The following is a 27,376-nucleotide window of genomic DNA, read 5'->3' as shown; positions in this document are numbered from 1 at the left end:
GTTTTACGAGCGCCACATGTCTAATACCCTAGACAGACGGCAGAGTTAATTTGCATTAAAAATTCCTTAATTTGAATTAACTTTTTACCCTGACAGACGATAGTTTCTGCATTTATGAAACAGCTGTTTGTGTTGTTTGTTTGTACCCAGCAGACCATTTCATAAAGTTTTACAAAATTTCGCCAAAATATGCGAAACAAATATACTTTCTACCATTGACTTTTTCACCACGATAATGCAAAAATATATGTAATTTATTCGCGATATTTTTGAGTCTTTTTAATATTAAAAAATGTCGCAAAACTCTAAAGGAATATTTGAAGAAGATATTATTTTCGATAGAATTGGTATGGTGGGTAAAGAAATGCTTGAAAATAAAAATTTTAAAAATAGATTTGACAGAAGGCGCGAAAAACGATTAGCTGCTATTCTATTCGAGAAAGACCACTACTTATTTGAAAGAAACGCGAAAATTTGTGATTTGTTTTCCTTTTTTATTTTCTTAAGCACGGAAATTTGACAAAAGACAATTGATTTTCAATGCAAATTGTGTCTCAGAGCATGAATATGCTCTCTCTCCTACATGAATATTAGCTCTCTTTTACAGCATTGCCATATTGAAATACCTAAATACAGTTTAAATTTCCTTTGATTTTGTGCATTAAGAATGTGGATAATGCACGAATTAATTTGAATTAAGGCAGTTAATGCAAATTAACGCTGCCGTCTGTCTAGGGTATAACCGTAACTTTTAACTTAAAGCCCACGGTTGAACATCCAACAACGAAATGATGCAGATAAATATGGTGTTAGCTCCCAGCTTCACTCTTATGGACGAAAGTTAAATTGACAATGTTTGAGAGCTAAATTGACCACACCCACGCACTGAAACGCAATACGTTCAGCAATGATTTGCGTCCTACTGAATATAGAGTATAATATGAGAAACAAAAAAGATGTTTATTTCATAATAAATTGCCAAATGGACACCACGAGCACTCTTACAGGACCATATCTTTTTAATGAAGTTTTGCAAAACCAAATCGCAAAGTGGCTGTCCTATGTCCTCGATTTTTGTTTTATATGACCTTTTTTATTTGTTAAAGAAATGTAATACAAAATAATATGAACACATCTCAACAAACAAAGTTCATGTTGAACATAGGGTGGTCTATGGTGGTCGATAGCGGCACGAATTCCATCTTTGAGGTCTTGAATCCAGGATCAATCAAAACAAGTAGGAAAAGCCTTAAGTTCGGTCGGGACGAGCTTTTTATACCCTCCACCACAAATTTCAGCCATTTCGGTGGATTAATGTGGCCACAACCTTCAAAATACCGAACATCGGAAGGTACCGTTCTATGGGGGCTATATGATGGTGTGGACCTATACCTACAAATTTCTGGGGGAAAGTTTTATACCCCTAACGACGACTAAATACAAAATTTCAGCCATCTCGGTGTGATGATGAGGCCAAAACCATCAAAATACCGAAAATCGGGAGATATCGTCCTATGGGGGCTATATCAAAACGTGGACCTATATAAATATGTTATGGTAGAAATGTTTCTTAGCCTCTGGAAACACAAAATACAAGGTTACACCGGTTCTGTTGTCAAATGGGACTAATAGATTCAAAATATATTAAAACAAGTAAGAAAAGTCTATAGTCGGACGGAGCCGACCACGGGATACCCTATACCACTATCCCTGAATCGCTCTCCACGGAACTTATTTTCAATGATTGTGAAAATTTAATTATCAAATATCACAGATGTAATGTTATTGAATTTTTTACCAATTTCACACAAAAGTTTCAGTCCATTTAACCCGCTAAGTATTCTTTGATCTTCACGTTGGTTTGTACGCTTCTTCTTCATCATAAACTCAAACTTTGTTCAAAACTTTGCGAGTTATTATTTTGACCTACAGAGCCGCTACAAAATTGGTTAAAATTTTGTTTTTGGTCCATTTCACCCGCTAAATATTTCACGATCATCACCAATAAGAATAGGGATATTCTGAACTGAACCCGACCTCCATACAAAATTTCGCGACGATCGGTCCATAATTGCGGCCTGGAGCGTGTTTACAATTTATAATGGACAGACAGACGGACGGACGGATAGACACACATCTCAAAATCGCTTTATCTCGTCGAGATATGAAGATTGGTATACCACATTGGGGGTCTCTGACGAATAGTTCGCGGTGTTACATGAATTTTTACCAAAACAAACTTATAATACCCTTTTACACATTGTGGTATAGGGTATAAAAAGGGTCATGCAGAAACAACTTTAAACAATTTTTTCAAATACTATAAAATGAAAAAAAAATCCCAAAAAAATATTTCCTGTTGCAATAATGTATGACCTTTTGCCTATTATTGACTATAATAACTTATGTTCCGTTTAAATATTGGAAAAGGTCCCGTACAGAACACTTTTAATTAATATGATATATGAAATAAAATTATGTATGATATATATGATTATATATGATATACCAAACAAGTTTTACAATCGATGAATCCGGATCTAATGAGCCCTTCCGCGTTCGAATTCATTTCAAAAATCCGCGTTATAAACCGCTATTCTCTTAAATATTTTTATGTAAATGGAATTCTTTCTACGCGAATATAATATTCACGAAATGGCGTGTCATAAATTACAGAGATACGCGAGTAAGACAAATCTATTTGAAATAGGCGTATTTTTGATGGGTTCTACTGAAATCGGATGCGCATCAAAATTATATGCATATTTCGAGACTTTTATCCTCTTTAAATTTCTTTGCATTGTTTGCTGCAACTGCATAGATATTGAAAGAGGCTGATTCGATATATCCAAAAGCGGATGCGGATCAACTGATTTTAACTAACTCGTGAATAACAGGCTTTTAAACTTTCACATTTTTTAAATGATTGTAATTTCAATATTACACTCAAATTCTTATCCTTATAAGTTATCACAGTAAGCAACTATGCTTCCGCGATGCTAAACCATATTACTTAATGATGCTTTAGCAGAATACATTAATTATTGTATGGGATTTTAGGGAAATAGTGGGAGAACACTAAAATGTTTTGTTTTAATTTTTCTAATAAAACCATAAAATATATTTGAAATAATATTTCAACAATAACTTTTGTTGTTGCTATAATATGTAATTTATATACACAATTTCTACAAATTTGGTTTCATATTTTTCAACAATGCGTATTTTCTAGATGCTGTAGATATTTTTAATTTATTATTATATTTTTTTTTAAATAGTCAGGCTTAATCCCATAGTCGTTGTTTTAATATTTCATTAAAAAAAACTTTAATTTATTAGTGCGAAAAAATTGGCGATGTTTACCAAGAAGTAAGGCAGGGAAGACTATAGTTTCAGATCGTGCCACAGATCTTCATCAGTTCCCTTGTTTCCTGTTTTTCAACAAGAAACTTTTTATACTCAAGTGTAAATTGCTCGCTCAAATAGATAAGTGTCCAAAGAAACACTCTGATCGAGAATTTCTTTGGCACTACCTAAACTCGAGCAACTTCATGCGTTCGTTGGTTCTCAACGAAAAAACGCATAACTTATTTGTTGGTATTGCATACTACAGCAATAAACAACATTTCGACGGTAACCGGTCTCACAATTAGGAGGGTTGGCGTTTTTTTTTTTTTGTTGGGATGACGACTTCTATTTTGTTTTTCAAAATATTCAGGCTTAATCCCTGCCTTACCCCTTGGTAAACATCACAAATTTTTTTCCCACTAATAAATTAAAGTTGTTTTAAGGAAATATTAAAACAACGACTATGGGATTAAGCCTGACTATTTTGAAAAACATCGCATCGGCCTAATTTTTAAAGGCGAACGGACTTGAAACTAGATTTTTTCCTTAACCTCTATACCAAAAACCTTAACCTCTATACGAAAAAAGAATCGGGGTGCACACATTGATATGAGAGAAGTTTCCCTTGTCCTGTATGGGATGTTGTGGAACAATGTTTTTTTTTTGTCTATACCAAAAAAACGTAGATGCTCGCAAGCATTTCTTTCCCATATTTCAATGGATGGAATTGCAAAAAAATTTAAGTGTCAAAGCCCTTCATATAGTCATAACTTTTTATATTAAAAACAACTTTCCTGAATAATAATGATACATTTTATCATCGCTTTTCTCAACTTTTCATTTTATGGAGTTGATTGATGTGTGCCGATCTGGCTATGTGTGTCCGTCTGTCCATCTAAACCTTGTAATCACGCTACAGGTCGCAATTTTGATCGGATCGTCACGAAATTTTGGATGTTGATGGGAGTCCCGGAGGGGAAGAAGCCTATTGATTTTGGTGATGATCGGATAATATTTAAGGGTCGTAATGGGCAAAAAACTTATTTGCATAAAAAGACAACGTTTTGTCCAAGGGAATGTCTCAGCTTCTATATGGGGTATACCAAAAGCAAATCCTGAAAATGAATGTAGAAAATATCACCTTTCTAATGATGTAAAGTAGGTTCTCGTAGGTGATCAAACAATGAAGATATCACAATAGTCGCAAATAAAACCTAAATTTTTATTTTTGCGATTTTAATTATAATAACGAATATCACAGCTTTGGTTGGGGACTTTCCAAAAGCAAAGCCTGACTATGAAAGTAGAAGATCCCATCTTTACAATGATGCAAACTAGGTCGGCGTAGGTGACCTACTAACGGAAATATCGAAATAGTCGGTAATACATCCCATTTTTTAATTTTTTTGGAAATCACGCTACAGGTCGCAATTTTGATCGGATCGTCACGAAATTTCGAGAGTTAGTGGGGGTCTCACAGGAGAAGAAGACTTTTGATTTTGGTCATGGTCGAATAACATTTAGGGGTCGGAATGAGCAAAAAATTTATTTTGAAAAAAATTTAATACTTTATTCCAAAGCAAATATCTCAGAATCTTGAGGGTATACCAAAAGCAAATCTTGACAATGAAAGTAGAAAATATCACCTTTACAACGATGTAACGTAGGTTGTCGTAGGTGGTCAAACAACGAAAATATCGCATTAGTCGCTAATAGAACCTAACTTTTCATTTTTGCGATTTTAATAATAATGACGGATATAACACCTTCGTTTGGGGACCTTCTAAAAGCAAAGCCTGACTAAGAAAATAGAAAATCGCATCTTTAAAATTATGCAAAGTAGGTTCGCGTAGGTGGTCAAATAATAGAGATATCGCAATAGTCGGCAATGCATCCCTTTTTTCCACTTTTTCTGCAATCACACTACAGGTCGGAATTTTGATCGGATCACGAAATTATCTCACAGAGATAGAAGCCTATTGATGTTGGTGATGTCGATAGTAGTCAAATATAAAATTAAATATTTATTATTTTGTTTCAGTTCGCCTTAAGTCATTTGGTATAAAAGCCAGATAGTTGAAAATTTTCGTATCTCCCTAAAAGAAATGTTTTCGAGTGAAAAGATTATGCACAGAGGTAGTGGTGTAGGGTATCACATAGTCGGTCCCGTACCGACTATAGCCTTTTCTCACTTGTTAATATATAGGAAGGAACAAAATAACAGTCTTATTTTGATGAAAAATAGTAAAAAAAAACTCTTGTTTAACTTTGACCTTGGATTCCTCTGAAACTACTATACCGATTTTGACCTTTTTTATTAACCGGAAAGCTGATTGTGTCGAACAAAAAGAAAAATAATTATGAAAATATTTCTGTCCATTCAGAAGTTACAGAATTTTGATCAGAAGAAACGATTCTGAACCACTATGTGTCGTTCTTACTTGTATTCCAAAAAAACCAAAGTCCTTTCTCACCTATACACTTTAAAAGTTAGCCACATAAAAATTTCAAGATTCTAAATTTAACAGTTTGACACGGACACTGATATGCCAGCCAGTCCCTCATTATTGATCAATTTTATATATAGACGACATAATGATTTCCCCTCTTCCTTATAAAAGGAATAGTTGTTATTTAATAATGGGTCGTAAATTGTTTTTCTGCACTTGTTCGTGTTTTAGTATGTTTAGTATCGAAAATTGACAATAAGGATCTTTTCACATTCTCCATGTATGATATTGTCATCCTATTTATGTATTTTTGCTCCTTGTATTTTTATAAAAATTATAAATATGAAGAAAAAATGTTCATATTTGTCTGTCAACCACTTTTAACAAAATCACCCGGCAAAACTATACATAAATATCTACAGATGTATTTGATATACATACATATAATTAAACTTAAATATTGAACATGAAAAACAAAAAACTCAAAACTTTGCAACACTTACCAGGTCGTCCATAATAAGAGGCATCGCCATAATAGCCGCTTCTTGAATCCAATCCTGGTTCACCCTTTGGTCCGGATATTGAAAGTCCTGGTAGGCCGGGTGGTCCAGGAGGACCAGGTGGACCTGGTGGTCCAGGCATAGGAACATATTGTACACCTTCGCCTGATGCGGCAGGTAAGCCCGGTAGACCTGGTTTGCCATCACGTCCATCCATACCACGATCTCCTTTTTCACCTTTAGGCTGTTCGAAAGAAACGAAAAAGGAATACAAAATTATATCATTACACACACACACACACACACAAATCATATTTGTGTACTCCTTAAGGAAATCCTGTTGGGAGAATTAATTTTGATTTTCGCACACACACAAACTAAAACAAAGAACAATACACACGACGAACCTGTCTAAGGGTAAACATGTCAAAACGTTCATTTAACGACATGTTTCTTGTTTGAAGTTGGTATTATTATAAAATTGTTTAGTTAATCCCCAAATGACAATAGCAGCAAGTTTGTTCGTTGCCAACAAAAGTAGAGGCACAATTATATATTATTGCCAATTAGTTGACAAAACGGTACACCGAAACGACCTTAACTAAGTCAGTCACAACTTTCGGACAATAGCCTACAATGATTGTAAGATTAGGAAGGCAGGGCGAGGAGAAGAGATTTGCCGCACACATAATGGGTTCATTGAATTTAGTTATAATAGAAAATGTCTATGCAATGGACAAAATGAATTTGTGGTTTTGACACAAGTACATTCGTAAACATATACATACGTATTTCACATTTACATGTATGTATATGTATTTGCCCTAAAGAAAATTTTGCTTGAAGTTTTTAGCAATATTTTTGCAATCGTTGATAACGTCGAAACGAGTTGATATTTATAACGATTCAAAAAACAGTTTTGTAGGCTGAAAAGTTGTCTTTAAGATGGAATACAAAAATATATGCAAAAATTTTAATGGAAAACAAAAAGAACATTTCAAAATTGAGCATTTAAAATAATGCACATAATTATAGATAATATAATAATTGTTCCTCAAACATCCCAGATGGGACAGGGGAGACTTCTCTCATATCAATGAGTGCACGCCGATTCATATTGACTCAATGATATGGGACCTACTTTTTATTGCCGAATCCGAACGGCGTGTCTTACGACACCACTTGTAGAGAAGTTTTTCAAGGCTTAAATACTCAGGAAATGTCGCCAGCATTACTAAGGGGGAATTTTGCCACCGTTGAAAATTTGATGTTGCTTGGCCTGGGATTCGAACCGCAGACCTTCTGAGTGCAAGGCGGATGTGCTAACCATTGCACCACGGTGGCCCCCACATAATTATAGAACAATTACTAATTTGTAGTATGTTTCAGTATTTTTGTTATTGATTCCGACCAAAGGAACGATGTTCCTGACGTAATTGTTGCATGATCGTATATAGTGTTCCTTTGTAGGAAATTTGGCTAGAAATTTCTAGTTTTTTAAGTTATTATCCAACAAATAACTATGAAAAATCATTAACGGTTATGTCTAGAGTACGTACAAACAATTTAATAATATATGGAAAGTCCTGTATTAGCCAAGATAGCCCCATATTAGAATAGCCTTTAACATCGTTGCTCTAAGAGGGGAAAAACTCAAGAATAACATTTTTTGCAATTTTCTTTGAGACTAATTTCTAGAAAAAATGTTAAAATGTTTGTAAAAACTAAAATTGCAACACACATCGTTGCCATTCAAGCCCTAACAATACCTACCGATACCGATACACGATATACTGTGCGTGCTTCCTGACATAATGGCCTGAAAGCACAAATAAAATTCATGGTGGGCATTATCGATACCCTCCACCATGGCATGCAGAGTATATGAAGTTTGTTTTCCGTTTGTAACGCATTGAAATATTCATTTGGGACCTTATCAAGTATATCTATTCTTGATCGGGGTAAAATTATGAGGTCGATCTAGTCATGTCTCTTTGTACGCCTATTGTAATCATTGTTGTTAGATCATTCATTGAGCTAGATGGCTATATTTTTGCACCTGAGTGAATTTTTTCGATAGGCATGTCAAGTTCGAAGATGGACTATATCGACTTTTTTTTGGTGTAGCCCCTCATGTAACGGTACCTCCGGATTTTAGTTTTTTTGAGGATTTTACTTATATTTTCTGGCCGAATTAGGTATAATTTGGCATTTAGGTCTCCCAATGTGCAATACAATTTTTCACTAACAATTATGGTCGTGGATCCATGCTTTGGTATAACCTTCATATAATAGTACCGTTCGATTTGAGGTATTTTGACACGTTTCAGACCGAAAGAGTTGGAATTTGGCACTTAGGGTTCCTAGGGATAAAGAACCTTCTCCAATAAAAATTATTAGGTCCACGTTTTGGTATAGCTACCATATAACGGTGCCGCCCGATATCGGGTATTTGGTCAGAAACTACTCCATTGTCCAAGTTTTGGTATAGCCCCCATATAACGGTGCCGCCCGATTTCTAGTATCTTGACTTCCTTAGCTAAATTTTTGGGCGCCGCACGATTTGTAGAATTTGGGGCTTGAAATAACCGGTTCATCCCGGTTTCAATAATATGGACGTTTTTAGCTACATTTTGAGACCGAAGTAGCTATAATTTGGCATTTCAGGTTCGGTTAGTGGTCAGAAAACATCTGAATGGACCCGATTTCAGCATAATCAGCTTGCATTTGCTGGAATTTAGTGTTCAAAGTAGTCAAAAAACGTCTGTAGACATAGGTAAATGTTTCGTTATAGTCCCTACATGCAGAGAAAAAATATTGTTCGCAAAATCTATTTTTGTTCCAACAGTTCATTTGTTTTGTTCAAGCACTGCAATTGCATTCTCCAAACATACAAAACAAAAACAACTTGCGAAATTCCTATAGTAAAAATCATTGGCAGTACCTATGGTAGAAACTATCATACTCTATAATGTTTACAACAACCTTTGACAGCCCAGAAAGCCTGTTACTGCAATTTTTGATTTGATCGTATATAATTCTCATGTACACTTTCCACATAACTTTGGTATAAATGTCACGTATATTATTATGAGCATTGACAAACAATACACGTGTCCAGGTTTTGCCAGGTCTAACTAAAAAGACAACAAATTGAATAAAGAAAAATAACTACTTCATCCTCCAAGGACCTACCCCAACATAAGAAATACCATAAAGCCATAACAAATATGAAAAGAAAACACAGATTAAGACCAAAAACAACTACTTAGATTGTGGTGTAACTCAACTATCAAAACACAAAGAGGAATAAGAAAGAAGAAACAAATAAAAACAAGATCATGGTGTACATACACAATAAAGAACAAATATAAAATAATAAACAAAGATAAGAGGAACTCATAGAAAGAAAACTCACCAAAATTGTTTTTGTGTTTATACTACGGCATCGAATACCGCGAGAAGAGAATAAAATTGTCGAAGAAAAGAGAATAATATTGTCCAGCAGACAAAAACTATTTTTGGATATGACAACAACTATTGTTGGATATGACAAAACCAATGGTTGTAATTAACAAAAACGATTATTGGACTCACAAAACATGCGGAATCTAGCAATATCTTTACAATACATACTGTTGGATCAATCACATTTTTTTATCTGTGTGTGTATACCGATACCTTTCGATTTTTGGTATTTGGAAGTCATTGTCCATATTTCCGCCATAAATTGGTTTCAATTTGTCATTTATGATTCCCAGTGGTCTTCATTACAAATACGGGACATAGGTCCATGGTCCATTTCTGTTTTTCAAGTTTTTTTATCTATATTTTTGAGCGAAATTTATGTTTCCAAGTGGTTGAAAACTTGTACACAAAAATTGTGGACATTGACCCATGTTGTGGTATAGCCCCCATATACAAGTTCAAAGATGGATTACATCGGACAACTCCTTCTTGTATCTCTCCCACAAAAGTTCAAATTCAAGGATATAATCTTTTGAATAATGTTTTATTGGGCAGGTAAATTCTTCCTGATATAGTGGCCCGAAAGATCTAGACAAAGTAAAATTGTTGCTGGGTACGTGAACTATTGAGAACAAAGGTTTCAAGATGGACAATGTCGTCTGTTTCCTGCAGATTTCACTCCTATTCAGTTAAAAGCCTCTTCTCGGAACGTGTTGACATTTTAATAACTTGTGATCGTGAGTATAATAACATATTTTTCCTAGGGGCGCCGATACCCGAGCTCATATTATTCTGTTATGGAATAGATTTTTTTGAACGCCCCTTCGCTAAACGCCTTGTATCCACGATACTTTAATTCTTTGCTCCCTGTCTCATTTCCCAGCAAATGACATGACACAACTATGACACTGTTGTCACATTAAGAAAAAGTCTGTCTGCTGACAAAAGTTCAAAGGAAACAATTTAGCCCTTTTGCTTGAGACATATTGATGGAAAGACTAGCTGAAATAGCAACATTCACCCATTGCGAACGTATTTGTAGTAGTAGTAACAGTAATTGTAGTAGTTGTCGTTTTTTTGAAGTACCATCTTCTACGAATGACATAAAAAGTATACTTTATGACAATGGAACTATGATTTTGTTGTTGTTGGCTATTGCCATTCTTAACAAAAGAAAAACAAACAAGAAAAAATGGCAACAATATACCTCGTTGGTAAATCTCTTCCTTTTTTGTTAAAGGGATTGTTTCTGTTACGGTTGTACTAGACTTGGGAAATGAGAAGGAAACAAAATGTAGTTTTTGTGTACAGGTTATTCACATTCGTTAACGATGTATATATCTGTTACCCTTATTCTAGCATTTCGAAAGGATATTATGAAAGTATTAAAGTAAAGGGGTTGACGATAGCTGTGGAAAGTGCTACTCTTCTGGATATGTGTCTATATTGGGGTTACAAACTTTTTTATTAAAAAAAAAATATAACAACTATGATTTAAATTTTCGATGTTTATCGACTTCTTTATTAAACCCTCCGCCATAATACGGACGGTATAATTAAATATGCATTCCTTTTATAAAACATCGAAATCTTAATCAGGGCAAAATTCTAAGTCGATATAACCATGCCCGCCTGTCCCATAGAACGGTACCTCCCGATTTTCGGTATTTTAAAGGTTTTAGCATCATTATCACACCGAAATGGCTAAATATTGGTATATAGTCTTCGTTGGGGTATAAAATTTTCCCCTAGAAATTTGCCGGTATACGTCTTAATATCAGCGTACGAAAAAATACTTTAAATAACATTTCCGATCGTTTCGTTTCGTATTTTCCATCGGTGGTGAATGAAACAACTCGGCAAAGCATAACCGAAGTACATTTCAGCAATCGTACAGTTTTCATCTTTTTTACATTGAAAAGTATGTGGTTTTTGTTTTGGTTGTGAGAATGAAACGATTCAGAGAAGCTGAAAAGTTTGTGGCTTTGTGAGATGGGTACGGGAATCGTTTTGTTTGTTTACGTTCATTTCTTAATATAGCCCATAAAACTGTACCTCCCGATTTTCGGTGTTTTAAAGGTTGTGGCCAGAAAAAACCCACTGAAATGGCTGAAATTTGGTAATTCGTCTACGTTGGAGGTAAAAACGATTTAAATTCGTCGGTATAGTTTCACATTTCGATATAACCCCAATAGAACAGTACCTCCCGATTTTCGGTATTTTAAAGGTTTTTGGCTCCTTATCACACCGATATGCATACATTTTGGTATTTAGTGTTCGTTTGTTGTATAAAATGTTCCCCCAGAAATTTCCCCGTACAGGTGCACGCCCACATATCCTCGGTGTCATGCTTAAGTTTTCCATAAGTCATTTGCCTGATTCGAGAAAAGCTCAAGTTAATGTTTGAGCCCATACAGCCTAATAGTGTTGCAAAAATCCAATACTTTAAGAGCTCAGTTCTACTAAACTTAAAGAATATATCAGGATTTTATTTTAGTCAGATATCTGTGATAGTCTAGAAGTTATGGCCAATTTTTATAATTGCAAAAAGTTGCTGAATTGTTCCATGGGATCTTTTTATCGTGTTTTTGGCAGTTTGTGTCAGATGGAAAACGTTTTGTCATATTTCCACAAAACCACTTTTTATCAATTGTGTTCCACCTCCCTTATGTAAAGTGGTACTGTGGAGTTGAAAATTCAGGACTTTGAATGAAAGATTTATACGAAAATATAAATACATTAAGGGCCATTATTATAGGTCTCCTTGACATATATTCAAGGAGTCGCGTTCACTTATTATTTTTTTTAAATATAAGTAGCGTAGAATAAGTGTCAAAAATTTCGATCGGAACAAAACGGACTGATTTTTTCTTATTGTTGTCTTATTAGGACGAAGGTCATTATTCAAAAACTATAGGAGATAGAAGAAAATCAATAAAAAATCCGAAAGAGCATGGTTTAAAACCTAGTAAGGTGCCTTTATCTCAAAATGTCAAAATTGCGTATTGAACACTTAAGCTTTTTTTTTTTTTTTATTTATTTATTATTACGACTGAGTTCATAAACTCATCAAGCAATATGTCTTTATTTTACAATTCTTGGTTAGAATAATTGTTAGGAATGTTGTGAGTTAGTAATTCAGTAATTACACTCTAAAGAATATAGCAGAAAAAAAAACTTAAATGACGAAATCCATAGGAGATGTTCTTCTAAGTCTTCTGCCGTTTATGTTGATGTGATCGTGATATATGTTTGACATATCAGTATTTGTATGTTGACGAAGTTTGATAGCATACGCCTGTGCTTGTAGTCTTATCTCATCTTTGACTAAGTTCATACGAAGATCTCTGTGAATATCAGAGTTTCGTACGTACCATGGGGATTTACTATATAACGTATAATTTTATTTTGTAGTTTTTGAATCTTTTCGATTTCGGGTTGACTTGCACATCCCCATAATTGAATACCATATGTCCATATGGGTTTTATTACTTGGATGTATACAAGCAGTTTATTTGTTATGGTAACTTCTGAATTAGCTGAGAAAAGCCATTTTAGTTGGTTTAATTTCAGTTTTACTTCATCCACTTTTTTCTTCCCGTGCTCTTTCCACTTGATTTTTGAATCAAGGGTCATTCCTAGATATTTTGCTGTATTAGCATACGGAATTTTTATGTTGTTGATAAATAGAGGTGGTGTACGTGGGTTATTTTTATTGGTAAAAAACATATGTACTGATTTACATTCATTTAGTTTTAACCTCCACTTTTTAGTCCATGTTACTACGTTAAGGAGCGAAGATTTAAGTTTATCTGTGGCAATTTCCTCTGTTTTTCCGCTAGCCAGTATTGCAGTATCATCTGCAAATGTTCCGATGGTCGATTCTGGTGATGTTGGCATATCGCAAGTGAATATAAGATACAAAAGTGGTCCAAGGACACTTCCTTGAGGAACCCCTGCATTTATTGGTTTCAATGAAGAGTACTCTTGTTCCACTTTAACTCGAAAAAATCGATCTTTCAAGTATGATTTTAGAATTTCAAACATTTCAGTTGGTAAATATTTGTGCAGCTTGAATAGCAGCCCTTTATGCCATACCTTATCAAATGCTTGACTTACATCCAGAAAAACAGCAGATGCTATTTCTTTTTTCTCTATAGCCTTTTGTGCAATATTGATAATTCTGTGCACTTGTTCGATTGTTGAATGTTTTTCTCGAAAACCAAATTGATGTGGTGGAATTAAGGTTCTAATCTCAGCTATTTTCTTGAGTCTGGAAGCAAGAAGTTTCTCAAATATTTTGGACATTATTGGTAGCAATGAAATTGGCCTGTAAGATTTCAATTCATTAGATGGTTTGCCAGGTTTTTCTACAACTATTATTTCTGCAACTTTCCATTGCAATGGCACATATCTCAGCCTGAAACATGCATTTATAATGTATAGAAATTTCCTCATAGCCTTTTCTGTAAATTTCTTGACTACCTTCGTTGTAATTAGGTCGTATCCAGGAGCTTTTTTAGTCGGAAGATCTTTTTGTATTATCGATTTCAGTTCATTGAATGTTACTATTTTCAATGGATTTGGATCTATTTTATTGACAATTGTGGCGTTTTCTTCTGATGTTTGCATAGGCAATGGACTGAATATGTTCTCAAAGTACGTACCAAAAAGTTCAGCTTTGTCTTGATCTGTTCTGATCCAATTTCCCTGAAGGTTTCTGATTGGAGGTATTTTTGGCTTCACTTGATTTATATGTTTAGTTGCTCTCCATAAACTATAATTAGTTTCTTTTGATGCAGAGAGATTCTTGAGATAATCAGACATATTCTTATTATCTTCTTTTTTCATTAATCTCTTGAGATCTGTTGTTAATTGATTAAGTCTTCTTTTGTTTTCTACAGTTCGGTTTTGTTGCCAAATTTTCCTGGCTTTGGTCTTTTACTGCTTTAGGTCTCTTACTGCTTTAGGATAGTTCTTTGAGGTAGCCATTTGTGACGTGTTTCCCGGAGTGCTTTGCCAACAGGCGTGCTGAATATCCTGAACGAATTTTTCTAGCTCGTCATCAATATCATTTTCATTTTTTAGACGTGTGTTCAGAGTTATTTTTTCATTGAGTAACAATCTAAGCAAGTCCCATTTAGTTTTAATTGATGTTAATGTAGCAAGTGCAGGTTTTTCAATAACGTAGTCTCCTACAGTTCCTATAAGTGGCGAGTGATCAGAGGAGAGACCTACATAGTTTTCAATATTAAGGTATAAGTCTGGTAGGTTTTTTACTATGAAGAAGTCTATTAGATCTGGTATAAGTTCAGTATTTGATGGCCAATACGTTGGATCGTTTCCAGATAATACACGACATGCATTCCTTTGTATGGATTTGTATAATTCATACCCCTTTGTGCTAGTCAATCTTGATCCCCAAAGCTTGTTTTTGGCATTGAAGTCTCCTCCAAGTATGAAGTGATCTCCTAATGCATTTATCATTTCAGTATAATCTGGTTCTTTTACGGAATGTCTTGGTGGAGAATATATAGCTGCAATTTTAAAGTTGTTGTTGTTTTTCAAGTTTACGACTACCGAGACAATTTGGAATATGTCTGTTTCTATTTTTACGTCTTCATAGTGCTGTAGTGAATCCTTGATTATGACCGTTGCACCTCCTCGAGCTCTTTGTGAGGGGTGAACCGAATTGTAAAACTTGTAGCCATTTATATTCACAAAGGATGAATTGGTGAAGTGGCTTTCAGATATTAACAGTATATCTAATTTTTCTGTGTGCAAGAATAACTCAATTTCATTCAGATGTTTGATAAGACCATTACAGTTCCATGTTGCAATTCTGAGGAAAGGCATCTTAAGAAAGTTGGTTTAGTTTTTCGAAAATTTTATTATTTATTTCGCTTTGCATATCAAGTCTATGGTTTATTTTTTCGATACTTTTTAAAAGTTCAGTTAGCATATTGTTTTGCTGATCACTTGACTGATTCGATTTTTTTATTTGGAAGCGGGGTATGTTTTGGAATAGATTGTATCGTGTTGAAATTTGTTTTCCGAACTGTTATTTGATTTGCTGTTGGACGAGATTTTTGTCTAATTTTCTGAAGTTCCTTTGCAACTTCGCAGCCTCTATAATTTGCTGGATGATTTCCGGAGCAGTTGACACATTTGGGAATTTCTACAACTTGCTTTTCGCATTCACTTGTCAGGTGTTTACCTGCACATTTTACACACCTTGGCTCTCGGTTACAGTATTGCTTCGTGTGATTGAAGCTCTGGCACCTCTTGCATTGGGGAATAAGATTTGTTGTGCGTTTTAATGGCTCAATTTTCACGCCAATCTTTTTAACATATCGTATTTTATTGATATTGTTTATATCATCTTCGTTTGAAAATGTTACCCTAAATAACGGCAAATTTTTATATTTGTTACCATTGTTTGATTTTTCCTTTTTTATTACATTAGTGGCATCTATAGGGTGAAAGCCTTGCTGTTTTAGATCATCCAAAATTTCTTCTTTTGTAAACCACGGATCATAATTTTATGAGGTCTATTTATCTTATTCTCATAAGTATACCATTCTATTTTTGAATTATTAAGGTACACTTAAGCATGACACCGACGATATAGCCCCCATTTCGGACTGAAATTAGCCCCCTTAGAACGGTACCTCCAGATTTTCGTAATTCAGAAGGTTATGACGTCAATATCACACCGAAATTAATGAAATTTGTTATTTAGTCTTTCATGGGGTTATAAAATATTCCAGAAGATAATTATCATTATAGGCCCACGTCTTTCTATATCCCCCTGAGAAACGTACCTCTCGATTTTCGGTATTTTGAAGGTTTTAACCAAATTATCTTACCTAAATATCGAAAATTTGATATTAAGTCTTCTTTGAGTCTAAAACCTTTCCCCCAGAAATTTTTCGGTATAGATCGACGTTTTGATGTATCCACCATAAAACGGTACCTCCAGAATTTCAGTATTTTGGAGATTAGTCATATTATTGTACCGAAATTGCTGAAATACAGTGGCTCCAAGCGAGAGTCGCACACCTAATGAATTTTTTTTAATTGACTTATATCGCCGACACAAAAAGGGATATGAAGACAGTAATTACGCAGCTTTATAGTGCATTTAGTCGAAAATTTAGAAACACGATATAATAAAATAATCAACCTGTTTACATTGTTATAAAATTAAAATATCTAAAATACTAAGAATTTTAGCACCAAGCGAAAGTCGTACAGCAATTATAAAGACAAAATATATATTAATACGAGTAATCCTTCCACATATTTCTGGTTTCAGTTGAATTCTGCAATCGATTTAGAATATTTTTGACCAGTTTTGTACAGGTGTAGTGTAAAATATGTCGCCGCTTGTTTTGCAAATCTCTCCTATAAGGATGTCTGGAAGTATAAATCGTCTGGAGACATTTTCTATTTATAGAACCACTATCGACGATTTGTTGTTCAAGCTTGGACTACAGTCCAGCCAACCCATGTTATTGGAACAATTATTTAACACCAGTTGTCGCAACTAATAAGCTTTTATGCTTGAAGTCAGAGTTTTGGCAGAAAGAACAACGCTTACCTTGACCAATACATTATTCGCCAGGTAGTAAGAACTCATTTTAATTATAAAATCTCATGGTTCGATACCCAATGACATCAAAAAAATTATAAAACAAAGATTCAAATCTGAAAGATAAGCCCCACACACTCACAGATAGACTGATGCGTTATGTTCTATTATTCGTGTATTAGACATGAAGCAATATGTGGGATTTTTCACAATGTAATGTCAGGTTTCGCACAGAACATGTTGCATCTATGAAAATTACTCTCTTTTAAGAAAATTTGTGCATTCATTGGTATTGTTTTGATATTCTAAACATCGCTCTTGGATAAATTTATGTATAGCTTTTTTACACCTTTTTTTATCACCAATTGACAAGGTATTTATGTTGTAAAAATTTGACTGCACATTGGAAAAAAAAGCGTCTAAATATATTTCTAAATAGATTGGAGTGTCGGGACACTAAAAATCAACTCATTTTGCACTTCGTATATTAAACTATCCACAAGAAAATATTAGTTATTTAATGTTTGAGTTATTTTAAATATTTCATATGTGTTTTTTTCTTACTAGTAGACATCAAAATATTGAATAGCTTTACAGTTTTAATTTTCGATGTCTGCTGAATCTAGAAATTTGTTTTTGTAAAGTTGAATAAATCATTTTCTCATGTTGTTTCATAATAATAATTTCTGTTTCATTTTTACGCTTCTTTCCCATTTAACCTGGTACAAGTTTCCAGAATTGACCCTCTCAATTGTAAAGAAGCACTGATATTACACTAAATCGATCGTAGGATTTAACAAAAAACAATAACATGTACTAGAATTAATTATATTAACAAATACTTTGTCTTTATAATTGATGTACGACTTTCGCTTGGTGCTAAAATTCTTAGTATTTTAGATATTTTAATTTTATAACAATGTAAACGGGTTGATTATTTTATAATATCATGTTTTTAAAATGTCGACTAAATGCACTATAAAGATGCGTAAATACTTTCTTCATATCCCATTTTGTGTCAGAGATATAAGTCAATTAAAAAAATTTCATTAGGTGTACGACTTTCGCTTGGAGCCACTGTATGGTATTTAGTCTTCTTCATAAACTAAAGAAAAAATCCTTTTTACTTCAATGCAGCGGCCGAACTTAGCGCCGTTCTTACTTTTTATACCCTACACCACACTGTGGTAAGGGGTATTATGTCTTTGTGCATTTGTATGTAACATACAAAAGGAAACGAAATAGACCCATAGTTCCTTTTGGGGATATACATATAATCACATTCTCAGTCGATTTATGCATGTCCGTCCGTCTGTCCATGTATTTTTGTTCGCAGCGTACAGGTCGCATTTTTTATCCGATTCATCTGAAAATTGGAGACTACAATTTTTTAGCCATAGGAAGAACGCTATTGCTTTTGGTAAAAATCGGTTCATATTTGGATATAGCTCCCATATATATTTTCGCCCGATTTGACGTATTTGATGCACCAAACACGCTATATTCGTCCAATTTTGATGAAATGTTGAATGTGTGACTAAACTTGGTCTAGAAATAAGTGTGCCAAATTATATCAAAATCGGTTCAGATTTGATTATAGCTTCCATATACATTTTCGGCCGATTTCACGTATTTACTGTACCAAACACGCTATACCTGTCCGATTTCGATGAAATTTGGGATGTGTGACTGAATTCAGTCTAGAAATAAATGTGTCAAATTATATCGAAATCGGTTCAGATTTGGATATAGCTCCCACATATATTTTCGCCCGATTACACGTATTTGCTGTACCAAACACGTTATATACGTCCGATTTTGATGAAATTTGGAATGTTTGACTCAATTTGGTCTAGAAATAAGTGTGCCAAATTATTACGAAATCGGTTCATATTTGGATATAGCACCCATATATATTTTCGGCCGATTTCACGTATTTTCTGTATCAAACACACTAAATATTTCGATTTGCTGCATCAAACACGCTATATAAGTCCGATTTCAATGATATTTGGAATGTGTGACAGAATTCGGTCTGGCAATAAATGTGCCAAATTATATCGAAATGGGTTAAGATTTGGATATAGCTCCGATATATATTTTACATATTCACAGTGGTGTAGGGTATCATATAGTCGGCCCCGTTCGACTTTGATCCCCTCCTTACTGGTTTATCTTAGATTAGTTAATTATTAGTTACCAGTTATTCATAAATCGTTTGAACCCAATACCATATTTTAAGCAGACACATTTAATGAGTTTCGACAAAGTTTCGGCTTTCGGTGCGAAATCTTTCTATAAGCGTTACTGATGTGGTGTTTTGCCTTATAAATTGTTCTTGCCTAATATACTTACATGCAGGTTGTACCGGAATTACTGGACCGCAGAAAAGTTACGCTATGCTAAGTTTGGAGTATAGTATGGACTTGTCCCCGAAAGAAAAAACTTGTACCGTTGTAATGGAGGCAGCGAATACTAGTGCAACTATTGCAACAAACATCAAAGCGATTCGAGTAAAGGCCTTAAACTGCACTTTTCCAAATTTTGTGTTGGAAGTACCCGAAGGCAGACGAACGGACATAGCTAAATCGACTCCATATTATCTGAAACAGTTCTCTTCCAAACATACTTGGGGTTTAAAACCATTACTTCGATGAGGCACATTTTTGGTCGTATCAAAGTGTACAAGCCCCCCTTATTTATCAATATATAGAAGAGCTTAGTGATAAGTGAGTGAGTGACTGACAAATCATCGCCCAGACGAAACGGCTGAAGCTAGAAGCTTGAAATTTTGAGTGTGGGTTGTTGTTGGTGTGCTACTAGAAGGTACGAAAAGTACTAAAAGGTACCAAGAGCTAGAATTCTGAAATTCGGAATGAGGGTCACTGATGGAGTGTTAGAAAGATGTACCAAAGGCTTTTTGGAAATTCGGAAGTTTTACTTCGGGATGCAAGGTGGGTGTGCATACCATCAATTAAAATATGTAGGTATTATTAGTACATCAAAATGTTCAGTGTTCACCATTTTCATGTTATATATTGATTATTTGTATTTTATTCCTTTTCACATACGAAGTAGCGGGCATTTTGCTAGTTTATTTATAATTTATAATTACAATTTTACAAGTTCAAAAAGTCTTCTGTCAGAAGACCTAATGGTCTTCTCACGAAAGGTCTATTTTAAAGAGCTTTTACATAAAATTAGATCAAATCTTAATTATTAAATGATTCTATAAAAAATCTAGAAATGACATCAGAATCTAGAAATTCATCGATCGATTTGATTAGTCACCAGCAGACCCCGGTCCTCATTGTTGGCCCGTCGTAATGAGTTTTAATGACAACTTTTTATCGACTTTATGCTTGACAATTCAAAAACAGTTATTTTCTACCTCACTTCGTCGGTCCATTGTCAAACCGAGGAGGATTTTAAATTTATCAACATATTTGGTATGTAACCTTTCTTTTCTCTTACGGAATTTGTCGGATTTTTTCGCCAATTTATGCTGTTTAGGATTTATTATCTTCCATGTCCCTGTCTTTATCCTAAAGCTATCTAATTATAAAAGTTTAAAAAATTATTAAGTCGAATTCTCCCGCTTATTGAGACTTATATATTTTATTTGTTCATGTCTGATGGAGCGCTGAACCTCACCATTTAAGGAAATTTGTGAATATATATTTATTTTTGATCGGGGGAGCAACCACCGTTGTCTCAAAAATAAATTTGCAACCTGATGCACTCATAAGTTCGTCACAAATATATAGCATTTTGGACCACTGGACATTCTTGAACATTTTCTGAAAATTAGGTTCTGCGGTTTTGGAAAGTAATGTTTTGAAAAGAGTGGGCATGGTCATCAGTTTACAAGATATAACATATTAAAAAAAGTGGGGGTGGTCCGGTATTATGGCTTCAAATATGTACCTAGGGTGCATACAACTTCATTGCCTACCAAAATGTATGCTGAAACCGATATAATCATAAGTAGCGTTTAAAGGAAAGGCATGGGGAAGGTACCCCACCTCTTCAGAAATTCATAAAATATACATAACAACGGCAAACATTAAGCTTTCTTTCTGCAAATTTTATGGAAATCCCTTCAGTAGTATTGGAGTTATGACATATTAAAAAAACAGGTATTTAGGCCCTAAAGAAGTACCTAGATTGTAGATTAATCCGTAAATGTTTAAACCGATTCATGCATTATTTTTGCAAATATAACGTTTTTGAAAAATATCGCATAGGGGAGGCACCCCGCCCCCTCTGGAATTCAATAAAATATGTAGCCTGTTTTCAGGGGTCATCCCTGTAAATTCCCTGACAATTTCAGTAGTTTTTGCAGAAAAGATTTAAAATGAAAATTGGAAAAAGTGGGCGTGGTAAACTTTTCTTTCGGTAAAAACCTAAGTTGGGTTATGACAGCATTTGATTTCTATTCATTCTGTATTCAAACAAACGACGAGTTCAGTATAGTGCGGAATAGAGTGCATAAAATAACATGTATATTGGGCAAAATGTACGATATATCAGGTATATCTCGAATTCATTTAGAAAATTTTTCACTGCCTTAGTCAAAATGTTGTATTTTTAAATGGTTTTATTTAGCTCACCCCGTTTGTTTTATTATTTATTCTTGGGTCAAATTTAGTAATTCAAATTTGACCCTCTTCCTGTCAACCGATTAATCTGAAATTTTGTATACACTTTGGATTTTGGTGACAATACAATTATGTTTATTCATTATCATTATAAATTCAAGATGGCCGCCGCTACAAAATGGCGGATAACGTAGGTTTTATCAATCCCATCAATATGGGTATCAAATGAAAGGGCTCAACAAGCAGAATACAATATACTATAAAAAAATTGAAATCCAAGATGGCGGCCGCTACAAAATGGCGGATAACGTAGGTTTTATCAATCCCATCAATATGGGTATCAAATGAAAGGGCTCAACAAGCAGAATACAATACACTATAAAAAATTGAAATCCAAGATGGCGGCCGCTACAAAATGGAGGATAACGTAGGTTTTATCAATCCCATCAATATGGGTATCAAATGAAAGTGCTCAACCAGTAGAATACAATGTACTATATAAAATTAAAATCCAAGATGGCGGCCTCTACAAAATGGCGGATAATTTAGGTTTTATCAATCCCATCAACATGGGTATCAAATGAAAGGTCTCAACAAGTACCAAATGGCTGATAACAATTTTTTATCAATCCCACCAATATGGGTATCAAATAAAAGGGCTTGACAAGAAGAATACAGTGCACTATACAACCTCAATATAACCGCAGCCATTAAATGGCGTATAATTAAGATTTAAATTTAGAAATTGAATCTGTAATTTAGGTATCTGATTAATCCAGCCTGAATCCACCACCCAAGTCAAGATTTTTTATCGTGTTGAGGACTGTGTGGCGTTAGGGTGGCTAAAAATGATACGTCGTTAGCGGTACACCACCCAAGTTAAGGTGAAAGGTTAAAACGCGCCGAGAACTGTATGGCATTAGGGTGGATAAAAATGATATGTCGTTAGCGTTTTCCCCTCAAGACTCAGGCGTATCTTGTTGTACATAGCCTTGCCCCTTTATTGGACCTCTGGGAGGGTCGACCGTTTAAATGTCCATTACTCGTGGGAACAAAATGGTAAAAAAATACAAACACAAATAAAACAGAAACTGCAACACAACGTAAACGAAGGCTTCAAAAAGCGAAAGAAAAGTATAAAGCAAAACGAGCTAAAGAAAGTGAAGGTGATAGAAATAGTCGATTACAGAAACGGCGGGAACAATTAGCGTCAAAAACACCTGAGCAATATGAGGCCAGGTTAAAAAAGCAACGTCAGCGATATACACAAATGACGGCGTCAGAAACGCCTGAAGAATATGAAGCCAGGTTAACAAAGCAACTTGAGCAATACACACAGATGACAGCGTCAGAAACACCTGAAAAATATGAAGCCAGATTAACAAAACAACGGGAGCGATACACACAGATGTGTGTTGCCTTTAATACTATCATGGGATTCTAAAATACATAAAATGCAGGGCAGCACTGTGGATCACGCATCGTATACTTAGGTGCGAAACTGTTTGAAGAAGGTCAAGCCTACGTGGTTCTTAGTAGAGTAAGATCTTGGCAGGGACTACGTATGGAGGAGTGGGACTGCAATAAACTAACGGGCAAGAAACCTTGCAATAATGAAGCACTAAATGAATTAAACAGAATGCGAAATAAAAACTAAAAACTTGAAAATAAAAATAGGTAAAAAACTTTTTAAGTTAAACGGTTTTATGTTAAACATATATTGCAATATTTAAGATAAATGTACTAAAAACAAAAAAATAATAAAATAGATACAGTCGTGGGAATTATAAACATATGCATAGACTAGACTAAAATAAAACCGTGGGGCACGTCAATTGTCCACAAATTATCGACTTAATGTGCGATAGAAGAATCGTTTAATTCGTCGTTAGGCAGTTTGCCCGCAGACGGTGAGGAAATTACTTACTATTTTCTTGCTCATGGAAATTCCAAATGTTATACACTCCATGTAAATAAAACAGATGTTTCAACTAGTTTATCGTTGGACATTCACACTGCTGGCTGGCAAGGAATCGTTTCACTGCTCATAGTTTGTCTTTAATCGACAAAGTACTACTCGCTCACCACTATGAAACCCTAAAACTCGCTTATAATCGAGCTTGCTAGCTTGTTTCCACATTCTAGCCCTACTTATCACACGTCCATCGTTGTCGGTTGAACAACTGCCTAATTATGGTGTAACATTATAAAACAAACATTTTAATCAACGATTGTAGACAATTGACGTGCCCCACGGTTTTATTTTAGTCTAGTCTATGCATATGTTTATAATTCCCACGACTGTATCTATTTTATTATTTTTTTGTTTTTAGTACATTTATCTTAAATATTGCAATATATGTTTAACATAAAACCGTTTAACTTAAAAAGTTTTTTTACCTATTTTTATTTTAGATAAATTTGTTGTTATATTTTAGGAGGAAATAGTGGAGAAAATTTTATTGTAGTGCGTCATAAGGAGCTAATATCTGCTATAAGTACCATACCCACTTGAATTTTTTCCTATAATTAACAAAGTTGTAGCCGAAAACAACCCTGAACCAAAATAATGGTCATAGACTTCTCATATGTATGTTTGGACAAAATCCGCTTCAAACAATTTAGGCACAAAAAGTTCGGCCGAATTTAACACCGTTTTCACTTGTCTTTATTTATTTTAAATAGTCTGGTGCAGTCACAGTTTTGATAAAGTTTGCTAATGTCAATTTACTGTATAATTTCCGGAATATCTAGTGAAGCAAAAATTATTCCAAGAAGAAAGATCCGTAAGCGCATAAGTTTATGATCTTAATCTGTTTTTTATAAGTTACATAATGTCACAACAAGAACGTAATAATGAGTTCCATTTGTACTTCATATTGTGCTCCACGTTCTAATTGGTAATAGTTGATTTTTCCTTCGCATCATCATCAGATTAATTTATAAACGTTAGTATGACCTGGGGACGATAAATAACGATATATCTACCACAACGAGTATACACCACAAACTGCGGCAGCACCATCATTAACACACTCCAGTCGACTCATTTCAATTCTCATAATCATCATCATTATTTTCAACGTAGCCATGACTAGGGGGGCATCGGTACGAAAATGTTCTATGAAAATCTAGTATGTGAGACAGTAATATTTTGAGTTTTACAAATAACAATGTAAGAAGTTTTCATGCCACACATAAGCACACGCACATTCCAGTGCAGTTCATATGTGAACCATGTGTATCATAATGTATTTTGCAGCAAACAGTGGTTTCACATGGAAAATTTGTATCACGGGTATCTGTAGAGTTTAACCTACTATTGAAAATAGAACGATTCAATGGGAAATAGACCATAGGAAAAAAGAATTTGAAAAGAAATGACAATTGGAAAAGAAATGTCATCACCAAAACAATAGACATTATCCTTGATGATATATGTGATACATAGCTGATTTAGTACAATTACTCCATCTGAGGAATATGAAAATATGTGTTGCAAATTCTATTGCTGCAATGTTCAGTGTTGCGATATGATCAGCAGCAGGAACAAGGTCAGAATTGACACACATTCCCTGCACACACACGATATGCTGCATCTTTTAATTTTCAAGCTTAACCAATGTTTTAGCTTTTTCTTGACCAGCTTTGCTAGCTACTTCATACATTCAGTGAACCACCACTAACTACGTTGGCATTGTCACTGTGAATGTGGTTTTAAGCAGAGACTTTATTAATCGTTAAAGTGGCGTAGTGCTAATACCACGTTACACTTCAACATACACAACCATAGCTGCAACAACTGTCATATTTTAGAGGGGGTGCTACTAAAAAAAAGTTTTATTGTTTTTCAAAGTATTCTCCTGCCCGATTTATACACTTTTACACACTCTCACACCATTTATGGAAGCACGTTTCCTACTCGGAATAATACACCAAAACATGGCGACGATAGTCGCTGACAACGCCTTCTTTCTTGATGTGATTCGTCTTCTCTTGTTCGTTTTTCGAATTTCTCTGAAGTCTTCAAACAAACGTCGCTCAAGGGGAACAGTTGTCACATGACCAGTTTTGCTGAAGAAAGAAGCCACCATTTGCTTCGAAGTGATTCTTCCACGAAGAACTTTCGTTTGATTTCACTCATCTTCCAAAACCCACACGTTCGATTGCTATTTTGTTTCGGGCTCGCACACATAGACGTCTAAAATGGTGGCCTCGAAGGCTGTAACCCATTTGGTCATACTTTACACATCGTAATATTTCTACCAAACATATGTATATCAGGCTCGAATATGGACTATAACAGTAAACTCCTCCCACACAAAATTACAGAAAAGTGTAGTTTAAGAACTGCTCTCGAATCGCTTTGATTTTTCTGCAACAACTTGAATTTGCTGCCCCCATAACGACGGTGCATGTTTCTTAAGGGGCATGTCCATATTTCCTGAGAAAATAACGCGAAAGATTTAAAAAAAAAAACCTCTTAAGGCCACCATGTGTTGTGGCTGATGCGCACGACACCTTTTGAACCAAACCTCAAGGGGAACAGTTGTCACATGACCAGTTTTGCTGAAGAAACAAGCCACCCTTTGCTTCGAAGTGCTTCTTCCACGAAGAACTTTCGTTTGATTTCACTCATCTTCCAAAACCCACACGTTCGATTGCTATTTTGTTTCGGGCTCGCACACATAGACGTCTAAAATGGTGGCCTCGAAGGCTGTAACCCATTTGGTCATACTTTACACATCGTAATATTTCTACCAAACATATGTATATCAGGCTCGAATATTGACTATAACAGTAAACTCCTCCCACACAAAATTACAGAAAAGTGTAGTTTAAGACCTGCTCTCGAATCGCTTTGATTTTTCTGCAACAACGACGGTGCATGTTTCTTAAGGGGCATGTCCATATTTCCTGAGAAAATGACACGAAAGATTAAAAAAAAACCTCTTACGGCCACCATGTGTTGTGGCTGGTGCGCACGACAACTTTTGAACCAAACCTTACATACCGTCATATTTCTGCAAATCTTAGACAAATTTCGAAGATGGTACTTATCAGTCCACTCTTTCCAATTCCTCCCCCACTAAAGTTCAAAAATATTTGCTAAAATGTTACGAGCGACATATCCTAAACGGAGCAACTGATTTGGTCCAAACTTTCAATCTCGTAATACTTTGTCCAAACTTAGTTTATGTTCGAAAACCTGCCTCACAAAAGTTCAATACTTTTGTTTAAGTGGATTTTAAGGTATGTTCGAAGATACTTTGGAAATGTTTACCGAAGCTGCTCCTTGTGGTCTTGTTTACAGTGGTATTACATTTTTCGTGGACAAGTCCATGTTCTCTGACATAATGGTCCGAAAGCTATAAATTATACGGTGGCCAACTGAAATGAATGGTGGTCTTAATA

The 27,376-nt window shown here is 34.8% G+C and overlaps 1 protein-coding gene across 1 annotated transcript in view; it reads right to left on the bottom strand.

The window, feature by feature from the left end:
* The window catches only part of LOC141403035 (uncharacterized), a 416,517-nt gene that overhangs the window by 272,603 nt on the left and 116,538 nt on the right, over positions 1-27,376 (bottom strand). The window contains exon 6 of the mRNA XM_073985168.1: positions 6,302-6,542. Coding sequence (XP_073841269.1) covers positions 6,302-6,542 — 241 coding nt within the window. The remainder of the gene's footprint in view (positions 1-6,301; positions 6,543-27,376) is intronic.

Source organism: Musca autumnalis, unplaced genomic scaffold, assembly GCF_047663935.1.
Source record: "Musca autumnalis isolate F117 unplaced genomic scaffold, ASM4766393v1 scaffold_4, whole genome shotgun sequence".
Lineage (NCBI taxonomy): Eukaryota > Metazoa > Arthropoda > Insecta > Diptera > Muscidae > Musca > Musca autumnalis.
Note: the sequence above shows the minus strand (reverse complement) of the source record. Positions and strands in the feature narration are given on the sequence as shown.